At 37.2% G+C, this 21,827-nt stretch overlaps 2 protein-coding genes across 4 annotated transcripts in view; one reads left to right on the top strand and one right to left on the bottom strand.

Annotated features, from left to right (window-relative positions):
- ppp3ccb (protein phosphatase 3, catalytic subunit, gamma isozyme, b) overlaps positions 1–3,609 on the top strand; it is a 60,105-nt gene extending 56,496 nt beyond the window's left edge. For 2 of the 3 annotated variants that reach the window (XM_017719479.2, XM_017719477.2), the window contains one exon: positions 311–3,609. In XM_017719479.2, the coding sequence (XP_017574968.1) occupies positions 311–486 (176 nt within the window). In that variant the 3' untranslated portion in view covers positions 487–3,609. The remainder of the gene's footprint in view (positions 1–310) is intronic. The other variant, XM_017719478.2, reaches the window with a different exon arrangement.
- Positions 3,610–10,106: 6,497 nt separating this feature from the next.
- On the bottom strand, positions 10,107–21,827 carry LOC119266018 (disintegrin and metalloproteinase domain-containing protein 28-like). Its single transcript, XM_037547479.1, has 7 exons — positions 21,714–21,827; positions 20,780–20,860; positions 19,046–19,139; positions 18,196–18,219; positions 16,900–17,017; positions 15,468–15,528; positions 10,107–10,288 (listed from the first exon to the last, which is right to left on the bottom strand). The coding sequence occupies exons 1-7, from the start codon at positions 21,825–21,827 to the stop codon at positions 10,268–10,270; spliced, it is 513 nt and encodes a 170-aa protein (XP_037403376.1). The 3' UTR covers positions 10,107–10,267.

The raw sequence follows: 21,827 nt of genomic DNA, 5'->3' as shown, positions 1-21,827 counted from the left end.
ATTACAGCTGTGTGAAGAAGTTAAGTCATAAAATAAGTGATAAACTGAATCTGAAAAAAACTGAAGATCTGAAAAATTTCAGGTCTCTGCTCATAACATTTATGGACCATTGGAAATGTAACATATAACCTGAATAGGTTATTATATTTGCAAATGTTGAATTTAAAAATAATCATTAATAGTTTCTCAGCCTTTCTAAAAGCAGCTCTGCTGTTTCACCTTGACCTTTAAACTAGCTCACAAACCTCAGAAGAGCTGAATATCGACCTGATCGCTGAGGCTAATCTGTTTTTTTTTTTCTCTTCTCCAGCAATTCAAGGCTTCAACCCTCAGCACAAAATCCAAAGTTTCGAGGAGGCGCGCGGTTTGGACCGGATAAACGAGAGGATGCCGCCGCGCAAGGATGGAAAACAGCCGGACGGCATGGCAAACTCCATTAACGCCACCAACTCGCCTGACAAAAACGGCACCAGCGCACAGGCGTAATCACAACCGTGCTCAAAACAACCCCTCTTACCATTCTCTCCATCCATCTCTCTGTCCCTTCTCGCACTCTCTCTCTCGCTCTCTCGCTCTCTCTCTCTCGCTCTCTCTCCCTCTCTCGCTCTCTCTTTCCCTTTTCCTCCTGTCGTTAGAGGTGGTGCCCCCTCCAAGAAAGCTCTCCTGGACCGTTTTAGGAGAGATCGGCACAGTTATACCATGAGGAAGGTGTAGTCAAGTCAAAAACAGTAAATCATGGTTTTTATTTATTTATTGATATATAAGAAATTAAATCTCTATAATGTTTGAAAAAAATCAATGAATAAATACATGAGTATTCAAAGGGTTATATAAAATACAGTATCTATAGACATAGCATTGGATTGTTGTCATCACAGTTTCAGTAGAGGAAAAAAAAATCATTTTGTAAATTTTAGTTGATAAATGATGATTATTGATTTAAAACACCTTTTTTTATCAACCAGGACTCGTAGTTCAGCAGAATTTCTCTCATATTGTGTGTGCTTGTTTAAGGGATCAAGGCCCAAAGTACTTAAATACTTCAGTACAGTGCATATGTTTGTGAATACCCAAGACAAATATTGATATCTTGGGTGAGGAGAAAAAAAAACACAAACAAACAGAAGAAGCTTTCGGTCATGAAACGCTTGTAAAAATCGCTCCTTTCCGACGCCAGCGGAGGCCGAGGAGAGTGCATTACTGATTCAAGTGTTCACACGTTTATATGTATATGTATATTTTAAAGTGTTCCTGCACTTGAATGTTTGGGGTTCATGTTGGGGTTTTTGCTTTCTTTCTTTTCTTTTTGTGTTTTCAGTCTTTCTTTTTTACTCTTTAAATCCATGCCCAGATTAGCAACGGACCGAAGGAGCCAATACAATCCCAGACACTTTAGACTCTTACACAGCACTTAGTGGAGTGATGATGTCTGCCTGCATGTTATTTGAGCTCTGATTTCTCGTTTTTACGCTACTGCTGCTCAATGCACCCACCCCCCCCCCCCCCCCAGCCCCCACTTATTAGACTAGACCTGAGAATAGTTCATCCCTTTTTTCTTTTTTTTGCTTTTTTAATCAGGCGTATAGTTTAGGGTAAATAAAAAGGGACCGCTCAGTGCTACTTCAGAGAACTAGCATGCATGCCTTACGTTCACAAGCTCTCACCATCTTATTCCCTGCCTTTCTTCCTTTTTGGTTTTTGTTTGTTTGTTTTTTTTAACCTGAGCATGCCTCCGTTTCCTCATCTTCTGTTTTATTTATTTATTTTTTGTTTGTTTCTTTTTGTTTTGAATATATTGCTGAATATTTACTGTTCCCACCGGGCAGAGAAGGAAAAATCAGTCGTTTTTCGCTCTCGTCTGTTTGAGGCGGCGGTGCGTCAAAACTTTGACATGTTATCTCAAAATAATCGCGCGTTAATAATTAAGTACTGGTCTGTTCTCTGGTCTGTCGAGCTAATGAGCTTCTCTGAAGTATTTTCTCCTTTTTTTTATGCTCTAAATAATGACTTCCTCTCTCAGAATCATTTTGGGCCTTGTTTTGTTGAAGTAATGACTTTCTGTGTCAAATGATGACTTTTCCCGAAATGTTTTTCTTGAAGTGTAATCACTGTTATTAACACAGGTTGTCCATTTCCTCGTAACTCAAAACATAGTCATTATTTTGAGATACTAAGTCAGTATGTCAAGAAAATGCATCACTAGTTGGGAAATAAAGATGAGAATATAGGTGTTTTTTTCCTCCTCTGTCTGGCAGAAATGGGCTTCCACAGCTTATTTTGCTGTTTTGTTTTTGTTTGTTTTTTGTGTGTACAGACCGTTTTCACCGCCACTGCTCGTTGCTCGGCTTTTCGGGCGCTTTCAGCCTCACGTTTTGTTCAGTTGTTTATCACTGCCCTGTTTAAGCGTCTGTGGGACCGAGTGCACCTGTCGGGTTCCACTGCTGTTAAATTCTCCAGAGAGGACCAATCCCCTCACACGGACCGACTGAAGCCTTGTCTGTCCGAAGTATTGAAGCTGTGCTCTTGTCTCCTCCGTGTAACGGGCAAGGCGGCTTGTTTACCAAATCGATATATTTTTCGTTCCTTTTCGTCTTCGCGGTCCTGTTACTGTAAACATATCGGTAGGTTTGATTTAGCGGTCCTGCGCGCTGCCCTGCGGCGGAGTCTCACTGAGCTCTGAGCTTTGCTCTGGACTTGTTGCACTTCTTTCTCTCCTGTTTTGAGGCTTGTGCGCCATGCCAACAACAACTATAGCAAAAGACTGTTCTCCCGGAGCGTGGCGGTGGTGTCGGGCCGCGACACCCGTGTTGCTGCTCCGGCGACGCTAGCAGCTCAAATCCTTCATGGGAGAAGAAGAAAGGCCTGCAGGCCGTTTTCAGAAGGAGCGTCTCTCTTCCAAAGAATGAACAGTGTTTGAATTGTTACTAGCTAGCTAGCTTAGAAGCTAGTTCCTTTAGCCTCCGTGTGCCGGACTGCTGGTGAGAAAAGCTGCAGACTAAGGAAAACAAACCCAAACAAAAGGTCTTGAGCTGAAATCTGGCCGTCCTCCGTGGGTTTGAGTCACGCTGTTCATACGCCTGCATCCAGAAACATCTGACCAGTATGATTCCACACGTTTTTCTCTTCTCTTCTCTTTTTTATGTTCGTCTTTTCTGCTGATTTTGTGTCGTCTGTTCTCTTCAGAATGGGTCTGCAGCGTCCAAAGGGTCTTTCTTTACTGTTTTCCTCCCCTCCGTGTCTAATTTAAAGGGGGGCGTATGCCGTGGTGTGAATTTAGCTAGGGGTCCGGGGGGGTGGGCGCTATTAAATATTAACTTTTGGGAGGAAAAATGAAGAGAAAAAAAAAATGGAGAGACTCCAGGTCAGGAGGGCTTCTGACTTCTGTTATGGATTCCAAACATATCTTGCAGAATGTACAGAAACAAATGTTTATTAAGATTTTTATTTCTTAATAGTTGATAAAGTGGGAAAAAAAAAACTTTTTGTCAAGTCCTTGTGCTGCGAGGCATCAACGAATCTTGATTTATGTAGTTGTATCACTCCATTTAGAGGGAAAAAAGAGGACAAAATAAGAAACAAAGAAATATAAAAAAAACTTGGGGAATGAAATCGGGTCTGGCTTCGTTATTTGTGTTTGGCGTCAGGTTTGTTTTGTGTGCGAGGGACTTGGACGCTGGTGAATTTTCTCTTTTCCACAAATTGCTTTCACCCTGCACTCCTGAATCTTTTCAGCTGCTTCTCGCGAGCGCTTATTCAGGCGCTCCAAGGCTGAGCTTTGTGCGTGTTCTCCAGCTTTCTGAACATTCAGCTTCCAGAACGTTCTGAAGGCTGTCGAGCTTCACAGTGATGAGCCCAGTCAGAGTGAACGTGCACTCGTACCTTACTGAGAGCGGAGAGCACAGATGCCACGGTTTCTGTGCTAATAGATATTTTAATACTTGAGCAGATCTGTATTTCATCTGCATGCAGTTTTTCTACAGTAAGTTTAGTTTATGTTGAGGGGAAAAGGCCATAGAACCTGTTCTGAAGGGATTCAGTTATGTACTGTTACACTAGAGAGGAACGTCCAACTGTGCTCATTTGCATCTCTTTGATTACATCTAATTTGCATACTGTTATTGACAATCAAATTGGGGTATTCAGTTGTTTTTGTTACAAAAAAAGTCTACAATGTTTTTTTGTGACCAAAAAGATGAACATAAGCAGCTAAATGATAAAAGCTCACTTCTTCAGCTGCTTGTTTTGACCAATTTGGACGTTTTCAAAACCAATTTTACAGAAACCTCCACTTTTTAAAAAAAAATCTATCCATAGGAGTCAGTGGTGTTACACATCAGAAAGGTAACACCAGAGACATTTTGATGAAAAATGCATTTTACAAAACGGCTGCCACGGAGCATCAAACCACATGTCAGTCATGGAATATCCACTAAAATCTTAGTTTAATCATTTCTGCTGTTTTTTTTCATAATTACCCAATAATAAAGTGGGTCAAACCAGTGACATCAACTACAAGCTTCATATGAAATCATGAGAAAAGTGAGAATTTCTGATCCCTTAAAAGACATGGTGGACTTGCCATGTGATTTACTGCATAGATCTTCAGAACATAGGTAAAAGGAAGTCAAGTGTGATGTCATCAGTGTTTTTTTTTTTTTTTATGTCAAAAAAAGTTTCTTTTATTTGCCGTTATACCAAAGACACGACTCCTGGGGACCACAACTTTCATTATGTTATTTATAGTTATATATTACGTAGTCTTGTATAGATTATTGCATTTAAAATTGCAGAAAACTATTTTTACTTCAGTATATGGCAGTTTACACATGACTGTGAGGACGAGCGCTCCTGTGGTCCCTGGAATTCTGTATAATTGATTTAAAAACCAATATTGCTAAACTGACAGCTCAAGAAGGTGGAATTGTTCAAATAACATTGAATTATTTAAAAATATAATTAAATTGTAATCCTAACACGTTCAAGTGTAATGTATCTGTTAACGCTAGGGCCACAAAAACGGAGGTTCTGTAGAATGACTCCATTGTGTGGTTTAAAACGTTACTGGTTAAATAAATATATATGTGTAAATTATTCCTCAGTAACACAAAGACAGCCAGGTTTGTGAGCTGATAATACGTCTCCTTGCCTCGAGGTCTACAGATGAAGCAATTTAAAAAGCACACAATAAAACTGAAAGTCTGCAAACATTACAGGCTCTGCTCAGCTGAAGATAAACCAACATGCAGCGCTTTGCTCTCAGTGATGTGTATGAATAAGAATATTCGCTCTGATTTAGTTCATCACTGTTCAACCTGACAGGCTTCAGAATGAACGTATGGAGAGCGTCAATTCAGACAAGCAGAACGACCAGCAGACAGTCTTACTGATGTGAAAACTTGCCGTCAGGCTCAGAGAACATATTACAGTTCTGACTGGACATTAATGGGGTAATAATGATGTTGTTTTTATTATTTTGTACAGGGTTTTCAGTAACAGACACTTATAATGTCTGAATGGCATGAGCTCAAAATACTTGTCTAGTAGCACAAAACCTGGTATAGTATAAAAAATCTAAGCGTCATCTTTCCTGAGTAAAGACATTTTTACATTGGGTATGTATATATGTGTGTATGTATACACACACACACACACACACACACAGTAAAAACAACCGTTAGGTACAAGTTATTCCTTATTTCTATTTCAGGAAAACAGCAAGAACAGAAAACGAGACAATCCTCAGTAACTAAATCTAATCTCGGCTGTTCGAGTGTTCAGTCAGTCACTTTTTCCCTTTATTCCAGCTTCCATTCTTTTCAGGAGACTCACTTTCAGTTTCTCACAGAATCACAGAAACACGTCCACAGTTCAGTCTTAGAAGCTGGTTGATCATTTTCTGAAGTGATCAAACACTTAGTGGTGTTGAGGTCTGGACTCTGGGGTGGTCAGTCCATTGTTCAGCTTCTTTGTTTGTCTCCTTTTCTCAGTGAGGCTTCTTGACAGCTACACATCCTTTCAGACCCATAGCGCTGAGTTGTCTTCTCACAGTGGTAGGATGGACAGAAACACCTGTTAGATCTGAAGCACCTTGATTTTCTCCTCTCAAAGATGAAAGCTTTAAGTGCTGTTTATCCTGTTTCAGTTTTGCTGTCTACCAGGTGTTTCAGGTGGTTGTTAGGAGCCCCATTTTTTCGTTCATTTTTCTTTGACTTTCTCCTTTATTATCTAAGGGATAATCTCCTCAGAAACATCTCCTGAAATGAATAACTTCAACTTCATGGTTGTTTTGACTGGAAGCTAAATAAATGATGTTAGATCAGATCAGTCCTGTGTATTTGCATATGAATGGAATATTGCATCAGTACAGTTACATTCAGAAGTAAACAGTGTGTGGAAATGAACACATTTAAATGAAGTAAATTTAGGGCAGCCTTTTTTCAGTGTGGGTTTTGTATAGAGTTTGGGGTAAATGTATACACTAACCCTGAGGTGACAGTCTCTGGTTCCTTCAGAAGAGTCCTTATTGAGTGTCGTGTTTTGAAGGAACCCTGCGATGATGTCATCCAGGTTAAAGTTTCAGTCTGACATTTCAGCTGAATGTGACGTGTGTGCAGAAGTATGTAGGTCGAGCGAATGGGAAGATTTCAGAGATTTTTGATTAACCCCTTAACGTCCACACACTGTTGTTTCTGATGACTCAGAGAGCATTGGGCCTCATTCTTCACCAACCGTTCTTAAGAACTTTCTTAAAGACTTAAACGTCGTATAATCATTTTTTGACATTGCACTTTTCATGCTGACGGCAGCTCAAAGTGCTTTACAGACAGGTGATAAAGTTAAACAGTAATACAAGAAATAAGTAATTTAGAATCAGAATAAAATGACAGATCAAATTAAAAGATAAAAACCACGAGACGTAGTTTTAATTAAATGCTGTTACATTGATGTTTATTGAAAGTGAGCTCTGGGCTTGACTGTCTAAAAGGTGAACTGAACTCCACAGTTTAGAAGCAGAGTAACTGAACCAGGCCTCATGTTTTCTGTATTTTACAGAAGGTATTTGTAGAAGGCCAGTGTCTGCAGGTTCTGTGTAGCACCAAAATGGGCTCTGTCAAGCTACAGTAGAGGAACCCTTCTCTGTATATAGTTCTATATAGAGCTCTTTCCATAAAGGTTCTACATGTGTATGGTTTTATATGGAAACTTTTTTGAAAAGGGTTCTATAAAGCACCTAGTAGGGTTCCTCTATTGTGTACAAGCTGGACACAACAATGGAAGAACCCTTTTGATGCTATATAGACTATAGAGCACATTCCCCATCAGTCCAAAGAGCCATTTTGCCATGCAAAGGACCATTTAAGCATGTAAAGGGTCATTTTAGTGTTCATGGTTTCATATAGAACCACTTTTCTTTTCTAAAAAACCCTTGAAGAACCTTATTAAAGAGTGCAGAGTGTATATAAGTAAATGTGTTGGGTTTCGTGACATCATAAAAATGTAAAGTGGCTGTGGGAACCAGCGAGTGAACGGAACATTTGGAAAATCTGTTTACATACCACATCAAATCCGTTTATTAACAAAAGTGAGAGAAATGAAGTGTTCATTGATGTGGGCTTTGAAGGTGGATGGGTTGAGGAACCTGCCTTTAGGGAGATGAAGGAAACAAACTGCAGATTTTTGTCCCTGATTAGTCTGAGTCACATTCAGGCTGATTTTGGCTCTGGGGTTTATTCACAGCCTGAATGGAGATCAGCTGAGATTAAAACTTAGATGTTTTTCCTCTATTCAACTTTTTTTCTTTTTTTTTTTTTCTTTCCTTTCTTTTCCCCACAGCCCCTGGTGTCATCAGTAATACTGCTCTGCTGTTTTCTGAGTGTCCATGTGAATTCCAGTGGCTCTCCAGTTATTCAGAAAATGTTTAGTGTTTATTAAATCTACAGTACCAAAGATTTGGTAGCACTTTATTTGGAGTGGCCCTTTGTAGATGGTTTATAAACTCTTAACAGATTATCAGTAACTTAACAACAACAAATCAGTGAAGTAGCAGAAGTGAAGCCTCTGAATGCACTGAAGCAAATATCTTGTAGATGTGCTGTCGATACATTACTCACATTAAGTAGATGTATTGTTAATGTGTTACTTCCATTACACGAAACCTAACCTTACCAACCTTACACAACACCTAACCCTCACCCTGGCCCTAAAACCCTAACCCTCGTATGTTTTGACACGTTCGACCTTGAATCTGCTGAGCGTTTGTTTCGTTTACAAAGAACCTTAAAATGAATGGGCACCAATGTTTTTAATAGCAAAAAAGTTATCAATTTTCCAGAAATGTAACATATTTAACAGAAAGCTAATCAGCTTTCACCATTTTACTGTACAAAAGTTGCAAAGCTTCAGAAATAACTGCAGAAATTCTCCTAGTTGTGACATGAGCACTTAAACTTTTCATGTTTAAAGGCTCAGAGTTTCAATATGAGCTTCTACCAATTCACTCTTTATAAGATGGTTTTCAAGGGATCTTTAGTTCAGACAATAGGTCTATATAGAACCCTGAGAACTCATAAAAACATTTACATGCTTAATTGGTTTTCTGCATGGTACAGTAATGATTCGTCAGATGGATGTAGAATGTGTTGTTCAAGGTTCTGAGGATTTGCTGCTGTTATAATGTCATAGTAAACAATAGAAAAACATTTTGGTTCTATATAGAACCCTTTTCAAAAAATATTTTATATGGAACCATATACAACACATTCTCTATCAGTCTGAAGAACCATTTAAGCATGAATATGAACCATTGTCTCTACTGAAGAACCCGTAAAGACCCATCTTTTTAAGAGTGTAGTTTGAAAAAGAAAACTGCCAAATCATTATGTAAGCAGAACCCACTCTTCAGGTGTACTGGGGTGCTCAAGGATGTTGGTGTGAGACCTTTTGCAGAAGTTTTTTGTTTTCGTAATTATCCACAGAATAAAGTGCAGATTAAATATTATACTGAAAATTTCAAGAGAAGGGAATGTGTCTTTAAACTATTGATGGGCAATGGGAACTGTACACATGGGCAACGCGCATAGATAAATACTGCTTTAACAACATGACTAGCACAAGAATTTTTCTTTGGCTCAACATTGTGTGGATATGGTTCTAATCAGTCATTTACCTCATAAATTTGATGCAAAAGGGGCGGACGATCACATCCACATCCTATCACAATCGGACAGATGTTTACATTGACATTATTTTAAACTGATATTTGATGTGTTAACTGAACCCCAGAAGAGCAGAACTATGAGTATAATCAGTGTAATCAGATCTGCATTTATTTACAAACATACTTTTAAATAATTCTGCACATCATTATTGACAAAAATATACATTGTTTTTTAATGTTTAAAAAAAGTTCCAAAAAACTGATTTAGCTAGACATACACGACTAAATTGCAGGGTACACACAATGTAAGACCCCATTTACTGTACAAATTTAATCAAATATGTACAGTGATATGTACAGTGTCATGGTTAACGCCACTGATTTTTCCAAATTTTTGTAAGAGAAACTTGCCAAGTCATAATTGTTCACAGTGGTGGTGATGGGAACCAGACATCCAACTCCCTCACAGAAAGTTACTACATGAATTCACGGCCTGATGTCTCAGACACTGTTTCACGGTAGTTCTGTGATAAAGTTTTGGTCTAAAATGTATTATAATCAATCTGTTAGTGGTTGAGGGATACATGAAGGCAAACTAGTCCCAAAGAAAACGTGCTTTTTCAGATTCATGACAACTTTTACATCAGCATTCCATATAAACTCACACGTGTATGTTACAACACAAATATAGACAATCAGCCTCTCAATCGCTCTGTTTACATCTCACACACTGAATTCTGTAGAAATTTTGAAAAATCATTGAAGTTCCCCTTTGAATGCAGACCTGAAAACTGTGCTTTCGTGCTGCAGTAGATCACCCTGAAAGGCTCAGTGAGTCAGATCAGATGTGTCTGAACGGGAAAAATTACACAAGCGTGCTGATCCACAGAGGAATGACGAGCTACTGGAGTTAATTTAAAAAAGAAAAGGTTAAAAGGATCATGTTTGCTTCTGCCACCAGAGCCTAGTCTTACGCCAGAGTAGACGGAGGGGTGTTCATGAAGAATCACTGCAGGGTGATGAATGTAGAACTGCGGTACAGCAATCAGGCCTTCTAATACAGACATCCTGTTGGTGTTGACTGAGCTGGAAAAGACTCCACAGGTCTTGCTAGGGGATGATAAACACTTTCTGGAAAAAGAACAGAAAAAAAACTTTAATAGTCTGAAAAAAAAATCTAGGGTTTATTCATCTCACACATCAGTCGCTTCTTATTGTTGTGAGGTTGAATAAGCTTTCAAGACTGAGCAAGACTGTTTCACAATACCTACATTTAGAGGCAGTTATTCATTAAACCTAATGAGAAACTGTAGAACAGACTCAGTTTATATCACAATACCTACATTTAGAGGCAGTTATTCATTAAACCTAATGAGACACTGTAGAACAGACTCAGTTTATATCAAAACACCTACATTTAGAGGCAGTTATTCATTAAACCTAATGAGACACTGTAGAACAGACTCGGTTTATATCAAAACACCTACATTTAGAGGCAGTTATTCATTCAACCTAATGAGAAACTGTAGAACAGACTCGGTTTATATCAAAACACCTACATTTAGAGGCAGTTATTCATTCAACCTAATGAGAAACTGTAGAACAGACTCGGTTTATATCACAACACCTACATTTAGAGGCAGTTATTCATTCAACCTAATGAGACACTGTAGAACAGACTCGGTTTATATCACAACACCTACATTTAGAGGCAGTTATTCATTAAACCTAATGAGAAACTGTAGAACAGACTCAGTTTATATCACAATACCTACATTTAGAGGCAGTTATTCATTAAACCTAATGAGAAACTGTAGAACAGACTCAGTTTATATCACAATACCTACATTTAGAGTCAGTTATTCATTCAACCTAATGAGAAACTGTAGAACAGACTCAGTTTATATCACAATACCTACATTTAGAGTCAGTTATTCATTCAACCTAATGAGAAACTGTAGAACAGACTCAGTTTATATCACAATACCTACATTTAGAGTCAGTTATTCATTCAACCTAATGAGAAACTGTAGAACAGACTCAGTTTATATCACAATACCTACATTTAGAGTCAGTTATTCATTCAGCCTAATGAGAAACTGTAGAACAGACTCGGTTTATATCACAACACCTACATTTAGAGGCAGTTATTCATTCAACCTAATGAGACACTGTAGAACAGACTCGGTTTATATCACAACACCTACATTTAGAGGCAGTTATTCATTAAACCTAATGAGACACTGTAGAACAGACTCGGTTTATATCAAAACACCTACATTTAGAGGCAGTTATTCATTAAACCTAATGAGACACTGTAGAACAGACTCGGTTTATATCAAAACACCTACATTTAGAGGCAGTTATTCATTCAACCTAATGAGACACTGTAGAACAGACTCAGTTTATATCACAATACCTACATTTAGAGGCAGTTATTCATTAAACCTAATGAGAAACTGTAGAACAGACTCAGTTTATATCACAATACCTACATTTAGAGGCAGTTATTCATTAAACCTAATGAGACACTGTAGAACAGACTCAGTTTATATCACAACATCTACATTTAGAGGCAGTTATTCATTAAACCTAATGAGACACTGTAGAACAGACTCGGTTTATATCACAACACCTACATTTAGAGGCAGTTATTCATTAAACCTAATGAGACACTGTAGAACAGACTCGGTTTATATCAAAACACCTACATTTAGAGGCAGTTATTCATTCAACCTAATGAGAAACTGTAGAACAGACTCGGTTTATATCACAACACCTACATTTAGAGGCAGTTATTCATTCAACCTAATGAGACACTGTAGAACAGACTCGGTTTATATCACAACACCTACATTTAGAGGCAGTTATTCATTCAACCTAATGAGACACTGTAGAACAGACTCGGTTTATATCACAACACCTACATTTAGAGGCAGTTATTCATTCAACCTAATGAGACACTGTAGAACAGACTCGGTTTATATCACAACACCTACATTTAGAGGCAGTTATTCATTCAACCTAATGAGACACTGTAGAACAGACTCGGTTTATATCACAACACCTACATTTAGAGGCAGTTATTCATTCAACCTAATGAGACACTGTAGAACAGACTCGGTTTATATCACAACACCTACATTTAGAGGCAGTTATTCATTCAACCTAATGAGAAACTGTAGAACAGACTCGGTTTATATCACAACACCTACATTTAGAGGCAGTTATTCATTCAACCTAATGAGACACTGTAGAACAGACTCGGTTTATATCACAACACCTACATTTAGAGGCAGTTATTCATTCAACCTAATGAGACACTGTAGAACAGACTCGGTTTATATCACAACACCTACATTTAGAGGCAGTTATTCATTCAACCTAATGAGAAACTGTAGAACTGACTCGGTTTATATCACAATACCTACATTTAGAGGCAGTTATTCATTCAACCTAATGAGAAACTGTAGAACTGACTCGGTTTATATCACAATACCTACATTTAGAGGCAGTTATTCATTAAACCTAATGAGAAACTGTAGAACAGACTCGGTTTATATCACAATACCTACATTTAGAGGCAGTTATTCATTAAACCTAATGAGACACTGTAGAACAGACTCGGTTTATATCACAACACCTACATTTAGAGGCAGTTATTCATTAAACCTAATGAGACACTGTAGAACAGACTCGGTTTATATCAAAACACCTACATTTAGAGGCAGTTATTCATTCAACCTAATGAGAAACTGTAGAACAGACTCGGTTTATATCACAACACCTACATTTAGAGGCAGTTATTCATTCAACCTAATGAGAAACTGTAGAACAGACTCAGTTTATATCACAATACCTACATTTAGAGTCAGTTATTCATTCAACCTAATGAGAAACTGTAGAACAGACTCAGTTTATATCACAATACCTACATTTAGAGTCAGTTATTCATTCAACCTAATGAGAAACTGTAGAACAGACTCAGTTTATATCACAATACCTACATTTAGAGTCAGTTATTCATTCAACCTAATGAGAAACTGTAGAACAGACTCAGTTTATATCACAATACCTACATTTAGAGTCAGTTATTCATTCAACCTAATGAGAAACTGTAGAACAGACTCAGTTTATATCACAATACCTACATTTAGAGTCAGTTATTCATTCAACCTGATGAGAAACTGTAGAACAGACTCAGTTTGTATCACAACACCTACATTTAGAGGCAGTTATTCATTCAACCTAAAGAGAAACTGTAGAACAGACTCAGTTTATATCACAAGACCTGCATTTAGAGGCAGTTATTCATTCAACCTAATGAGACACTGTAGAACAGACTCAGTTTATATCACAATACCTACATTTAGAGGCAGTTATTCATTCAACCTAATGAGAAACTGTAGAACAGACTCAGTTTATATCACAATACCTACATTTAGAGGCAGTTATTCATTCAACCTAATGAGAAACTGTAGAACAGACTCAGTTTATATCACAATTACCTACATTTAGAGGCAGTTATTCATTCAACCTAATGAGAAACTGTAGAACAGACTCAGTTTGTATCACAACACCTACATTTAGAGGCAGTTATTCATTCAACCTAAAGAGAAACTGTAGAACAGACTTAGTTTATATCACAAGACCTGCGTTTAGAGGCAGTTATTCATTCAACCTAATGAGACACTGTAGAACAGACTCAGTTTATATCACAATACCTACATTTAGAGGCAGTTATTCATTCAACCTAATGAGAAACTGTAGAACAGACTCAGTTTATATCACAATACCTACATTTAGAGTCAGTTATTCATTCAGCCTAATGAGAATCTGTAGAACTGACTCATTTTTCTTTCACTGTCCTATTTAAATTAGTTTAATGAGTAATTTTAACAGGAATATTATAAAGAAAGCTGATTAACCAGTTGAAACCAATGTAGCAGTGTCAAATTTTTTACACCACTATTTTATCAGGCCTTGTCATTCATTTTTTCTATCAGTTGTTCATAATATTTATCTTAATTTTTCAAAATAAGGCTCTGTGCATTTAGAATGTGCACAAAAAATGTGATTAAAAAATAGATCTTGTGTGCAGGACAATCAGGGGGGTCCAAAGGTGGACCAGCAGTGGCATACAGTCAGCAGGGTGCTGAGCTTATTGTTGTTGTAATAATAATAATAATAATAATAATAATAATTTTATAACTTCTGTATATAGCACTTTTCATCCGGTGGCAGCTCAAAGTCCTTTACAGACAAGTGACAACGCTCAACAGTAATACAAGAAATTACAAGTATTAAATTAGAATCACATAAGAAAATAACACAAATCAAGTTGAAGGATAGATACCAAAAGATAAAAGCCTGTGGACTGATAAAAGCTCCTATCTGGGTAATTCTGATTACTAATTTCTGTGTACTTGATCACAGTTTTTGTATTTGTGTTTTCACATGATATACCTCAGAAAGTAAATGTATGATCAGTGAGTAAAGTAACTTTTCTCTCTACAGTCTGAGAACCATCAGCAGAGAAAATGAAAAATGTGAGGCAGAGGACTCATTAGTGGACACTAAAAAAAAAAAAGGTTATTCAAAGGTTTTTAGCAAAGAAAATGGTTCTATATAGAACCATGAACATACTAAGAACCATTTGCATGATTAAAAGGCTCTGTGTCTGTTGAAATCATTCCTCAGATTTATGGAAAATGTGCTGTATATGTTTCTATTTGGCACCAAAAACGATTCTATTACTGTTTCGATGTCGAGCTGGTAACAACAGAAGAACCACTTTTGTGCTATATAGAACTCAAAAAGGCTCTGTATAGAAACATGTATAACACATTCTCCACCAATCTGAACAACTATTTCACCATGTAGAAAACACTTTAATCATGCAGTGTTTGAGTGTTCATGGTTCTATATAGAATATTCACTAAAGAACCCTTGAACAACCATGAGTGTAGTACAGATGATGGTCTCACTTTGGATAATCCCCTATAGATTATCTACAGACGTTCAAATAGTTAACAATCAGTTGAAACTCAGTTGGGTCTAAACAGTGGTGGGGTTAGGGTTGGGATTTAGATCAGTGTGAGGGCTGGGTTTAGGTTTTGGGTTGAGGTTAAGGTTAGGGTTAGGATAAGAGCCAGGTTTAGAGAAAATTGTGGTTAATTTAGTTGATATTTAGTTGAATGTAACTTGAAAGTAAATTAAGAATCTGAATCTAAAGTGGACTATCCAAATAAAGTTTTACCCAGAAAAGTTCATGCTAGCTGGTACTAACGTGTAGATGAAGTGAACATACCGGTGTTTGCTTTGTGTAGTCTGATTTGGAATGGTTGGTGTTTCCACCAGCTTCTGGGTGGCTGAGAAAAGAGTGTTGGAACCAGTTAGTTTACAGGACGTGAACTGTAGAGACTCAACAAATCAGCATTCATATGCACAAATAGTATTGTTACAAGCTTGACACTGAAACTGTATCAGAACCATATACAACACATTCTCCATCAGAACCATTTCATCATGCAGAGAACCCTTTAAGTGTGGAAATGGTCCTGTGAGTGTTCATGGCTCTGTGTAGAGCCACTGTCCTTAACTAAAGAACCCTTGAAGAACCATCTTTTTTTGAAGCTGAATGACTATCATAAAAATATTTAGTGCAATTTACTGCTTTACTGTACATGCAAAGCTTTTTAGAACTGCAGCCTGAGTGGGTGTGACTAAATTGATGTAACTTGAATAAGCAGTTAAAGGGGAACTCGACTAATTTTTGAAAATTCTTGCATAATTAAATGGTTAAAAGTGGTTTAGTGTGAAATGCTCTGTTCTAGAGAAACTTAACTTCCTGAGAGGCAGACATCTGGTTCCTATCACCATCACTGTCAACAAGTCTGACTAAGGAAACTATTACATTTAAAATTACATTTATAGCATTTGGCAGACGCTCTTATCCAGAGCAACTCACAATTTCATCATTTTACACAGGTAGGCGAAGGCAGTGTTAGGAGTCTTGCCCAAGCACTCTTATGTGTATTGTGTAGGGTGGTTGCTCTGGTGGGGGACTGAACCCCAATCTAAAGCGTAGGAGGCAGAGGTGTTACCCACTACACTATCCAATTATTACATGAAATGGTTATGAAGACATTGCCTGATGTCAAACACTGTTTTATGATAGTTTGGAGAACCTCCACTCATGGTGGACGTATACATGCAGAATGTTGGAGGCGAAATAGTCCCCTAAGAAAACGTATTATTTCAGATTTTCTACAATTTTCCCATCATTAACATTTCATATAAAACTCAGAAGAAATGTCTAGATTGTGTTGTCATGGTGACACCTGGTTCCCATCACCACCACTGGAAAGACATCTGAACCATTTCACACCAAACCACTCTGAATCACTCAGTTTACATCCCCCACACTGAATTATGGAGAAATTTAGAAAAATTAGTGGAATTCCTTTTTAAATGTAAATGTTTTGTTGCATCAAAAAAAAAAAATGAGTTCAGGCAGTTTTTGCAGCTTAGTTTGCATATATGGATTGTATGGACTGGGGTGAATAGAATATTTTAAAGATTTACAAACTACATTAGCTCTTTTTAAAAAAATAAGTGAAAAAATAGATTTTTTTGTATGGGCCCTTTAAATTAGCTGTAGTCTGCAGTTATTTATGTTTCATGGCTTGTATTCCCCTGAGCTTTCAGTGCTCATGTTGGTGGGCGGTGCGTTTATGTACCTTTGCTGGCTTTGCTCTCGTTTTCTCATCTTTATTCTCCAAACTGCAGCAACGGTTACAGCCACAACTAAAACGGCGAGAATCACAGCTACACAAGCTGCTATGGCCGTATACGCTTCTGCAGAGAGAGAGAGAGAGAGAGAGAGAGAGAGGAGTAAAAAAGTGTTTATTAGTGATCTGTTAAGGAAAACAGTCCAAGACTGAACGATTTTCTATTGAGAATTGTACTTTAAAGTTTAGGTAAAGCGCTTAACTGCTTCACTGAATTGCATAAGTGTCTTTGATCTGCATTTTTTTTGTGTCCAAATCCATTATTTTCACAAAAAATACTTTTAATAAATATATTTACACCATCATCAACTTATTCAGCAACACATCTTTTATGTGAACAATTTTCAGTGCATTCATTTTAGTTTTTTGCCTTTAAAAGTCTAAAAATGTCAGGTGCTTCAACCAACCGACGATATATGTTGACTAAAAAAAACTCAAAACGTAATTTAGTTATAAAGTTCTAAGTAAAATCGGTTAAGGCGACTTTACAAGTGCTCAACTCACAGAAGAAAACTTGTCTGCAAGTTCTTACTTCCTCAAATGTCACACAAACAAAAACAAAGAACTTTAGTTTGGCATGCTTTTACGAAAGGTGGGCCAGGGTACTGCATCATAAAGAAGACCCCAAGTGACCTTCATGGTGCAATGCCAGGGTCACAGATTTAGTAAAAGTGTGATGTTTGAGTCGTGGTTAGAACGGTTCAGTTTACCATGTCAGGCAGTCTGACCTCAGGAGATGAAAATGTGGAATTATTATTATTATTATTATTATTATTATTATTATTGTTATTATTATTATTATTATGTTTATTTATTTGAAAAAATGTAAGTGTAACTGAAGTTGAAGGACAAAGGTTTCTACAGGTATCCAAGTAGATGCCTGTTTAATCTGAAATTAGGCTGAAAAGTCAGGTGGCTCCAGCAGTCAGTCAGATGTAGCTACAAGACCAGCACAGTTTAATAACTGAAACAGGCAATTAAAGCTTTGATGATCACTCACTATAAATTAGGAAATGCAGATATATACATGCAAATATATAAGCAGAGGTAAACATCACATCAGGCACATCATGTCTTTTTTAATCAGATTTTTAGAAAGTTATTTTGAGTAACTTGTTATTGACCCACATACAGATTTTTAAGTGAAATAACTGAAGTACATGGACTCTGACTTGGAGGAATGTCATTATGAATTATTATTTTCCTCTAAATTGTTGAGAAACAGAAATGTTGCTGTTCTCTTACCTCTGCTTAGTCTTGGTCCGGCATCTGCAACACACAATATCACATTTCACTCACAGCTGCTTAGAAGTAAGTGGTGTAGCAGTAAGAATGTGCACCAAAAAGAGTTCTTTCTGTTGTATTGTAACAATAGCAGAACCCTTTTTGTTCTGTGCAGAACCATGTACAACATTGTCCATCAGTCAAAAGAACCATTTAAGCATGCAAATGTTTCTTTAAGTGTTCAGGGTTCTATAGAGAACTGTTGTCTTTACTGAAGAACCTCAGTAGAAAGAAGGAAGTGGCTCCAAGCCGTGCAGGTGACCGGCAGTGTTGACGAATGAATCATATGAACATATCTGCAGATGCTGATTCTGATACATAAACAATTACTAAATGGGCTACATCCACCTACATTAGCTTTACAGAGAAATATAACTGTTAAATGCAGTAAAAAAAAATGAGATGCGCTCTGCGTTACCTTAACAGTCTGCTCTTCTGACATTCCATAAACACATTAAATATCTGTTTGAAACATCATCTAAATCTAAACACCTGTTTACATGGTGGTCCTGGTCTATTTTAAACGTAAAAATTCCCCAAAGAGCTTGGTGTATTGTTTTTATTGGGTATAGTTCACTGCTGTGTAGTTCCATCAGTCAAATTTGTGCATTAGCCCATGCAGTGTATATTTTAAAAAGAATCTGGCAAAAAATTAAAAACTGAATTGAACTGAGATGAAATGAGATTTTCATGATGTGGCGAACCAAATGACAGGTCAATATGATGGACTGTGTTTACTGGAGTCAGTACTGTGAATACATACGTGTGTGTGTGTGTGTGTGTGTGTATGTGTGTGTGTATGTACACTCACTGTTAGTATAGATGATGTGATCTGTGTAGCGATTTGTACAGCCTGGTGGGACCCAGCCAGGAATACACTGACATTCTGCCTTATTATTACACACCTGTAAGACAAAAACAGGTTTTGCACAAACTGTATTCGTGATGGATGATGATTCGAACAAATTAGAGATGCATCAGTATAATTTTCAGGCTGATCACAAATACATTTCAGTGCTCTATTTTTTATTTTTTAAGTAACCTAGTTAAAGTAGTTGTTGGTGTAAATGAGTGCAGTGTACATTAGCCCCTTAAAATCCCAGATTTAATATATATTAAGGCTTAATATTCAGTAACTACAGGGGCTTAAATGCAATGCAAATAGAATTGTGTAATAAAACGTTTGTCCCACCAGCAAGCACCGGCAATTTAAGGTTAAAATTTTATATAATTTAGATCTAGCTGATTTTAAATAAAGTGTGTTAGCTAGCTAACAGACGTGCAACATACTAATTAACCTGCTGGACCCCCTAAATGTCTCAAAAGTCTGTGGGGTCCATGGAAATAAACTTACTTTCACGTTATGCTATCCATCAAGGAAAAATACACTTAAATACAAATTCAGTGAAGCTTATTGTTTATCTGCTTCACCCACAATCAGCTTCTGTCTTTAAATAGTCTTAACTAGAGCTCACCCTTCCAGTTTTCCATCTTGTTGTAGTGTTCTGATTGGCTGGTTGAGCTGTAGTTGAATGAGCTCTAAAGTCAGACAGACACTGTGTGATTTTAGAAATCTTGTCTTTTGGTCACTCACTGTACATTTGAATGCACCATCATGCTCAAACAGAGTAAAGTACAGACTTTGGTAGCAAATGTTGACACTTTTGCCTCCGTTTTCTTAACCTGTATGTCTCCACCTGTATTGAACTGTTTGTGATTGTGTTTGTGTGTTTAAAATGGGCTAAAATCACACGGCGTATGTCTGGCAAGAATCTTTATGTCCAACTTCCACAGAATCAGTAGCACTTCTCTGTGTGAGACGAACCTCCTTCATGCCCAGCTTGAGTCGTTTGTTCATTGGCGCAGCAGCTACACTCTGCTTACATCACATGCTCAGCTGGTATTTGATGTTGGTATCGGTGAATTTTTTAATGAGTAAATGAGCACGATAGCTGATCAATATTCAATCAATATTCAATACTAGTATCAGTATTGATGCATCCCTAAAACAAACTAAAGTTAATCTAGAAGGGTCAACACTGAATACCTGGGGCACATTCAGTCTCAAAACATCGTGCATCGTTCTGCTATGGTTTTCAGGTTAAACAACATGTTTTTTGCAGCACTTAAAATCTCTCATTTGATGGGCGTGTCAGAGGCCTTAGCCAATCCAGCAGTCACAGATATATAAACTCCACCGTATCAAAAAGGCAGTGCACACAATAGATTCTAATAAAGTCCTCTACAAATGTGGCCGTTGCAGCTTGTACTCAACAATTAAATACATTACAAGTGGTGTTCTGTAGTGTTAAATATGTTTTTAAATACATTTCATCAGGCTCCAGAAATTCTTCAGGAGGGACTTCTCAGATGCCATAGTTGCAATGCTTGTGTTACACCGCAGAGTGTAAACACACCACCATTTCCATTTAAATAAACATTTTACTATGTTCTGCCAGGTTTGAATGCAGCCCAGGTACAGATGTGTTAGCAGTGAGTTTGCATAAATGTAATAAATTAGTTCATTAACAGTTTTAAAGCTCACCGCATTTCCTTTGCAGGTTATAGAGCAGTTGGTTTCTCCATAGGCCTCGTCCAACTCCACACATGTACTGTTACTGCAAACCTGTACACATCAGCACATGTTCAGCTACATTTATCTGTCCTCTATTATCTCTTAGAGAAGGCTTAGAAGCTGTGTTTTCATTTTAAGATTAACAAAGAAATGTGAGGCTTTTAAAGCCTGTGAGCCAGATTGGTGGAACTAGGTGGTAACAGCATTAAACCATACAAAGTGGCACAGCACAATAAATAAGAGCTATTCATAAAGACACTATGGTGGAGGATAGCACACTGGTGTCTTTTTAATGCTGCAGTATTTTCACCAGTGCAAGATCCAATCAAAATCCACATGTAAATGAGCTCATACATATTAAAACCCCATTTAGTGAAGCTCCTTTCTTAAAATTCACCTTTTAATTGTAATAATTATATTTGCACATGCAAGATTTTGTTTCCCAGTTACTTAATCCAGTAATAGTAAACCAAATAATTCAAGTAATTGTAGTTACAATAATTACTCTAAAAAAGTTTACCTTTTCTATGTTTTATTGCAATAAAAAATTAAATTGACATGCTGAAATTCTATTTGTGGCGCTCTGTTTTAGCATCAGGAATTCAGTTTGTACGTGTGAAAATAAAATTCCAAGTATTTAATTCTTGATATCAGGAATTTGATTTTCAAAAATGTGAAATATATACTAGTAAAATCATTTTTAATTGTAAGAAATGCCAAATATCACAAATGTACATTTAATTCTTTGTAAAATCCACCGTAAACTAAATAAAAGTATTAAACGTTTAAACTGCATGCCGTGAAATCAGTTGGAACAAATTGTTAGAATCTGAACATGTCAAATTAATTTTCACCTGCTGGATTACAGGATTAACCTGCTTTCATACACAGGACAGCAATTCACCAAACACTGAATCTGTCGCAGGAAGAAGAGGCTGCTGATCTGCTGATCTGAAATCCTGCTTAAGCAATTCGTTTTTCTCCTCTGTTCTCCTGCAGCGGTTGTTAGGTTTGTCAT

Source organism: Pygocentrus nattereri, chromosome 18, assembly GCF_015220715.1.
Source record: "Pygocentrus nattereri isolate fPygNat1 chromosome 18, fPygNat1.pri, whole genome shotgun sequence".
Lineage (NCBI taxonomy): Eukaryota > Metazoa > Chordata > Actinopteri > Characiformes > Serrasalmidae > Pygocentrus > Pygocentrus nattereri.
This window is presented reverse-complemented; position numbering and strand designations above follow the sequence as displayed.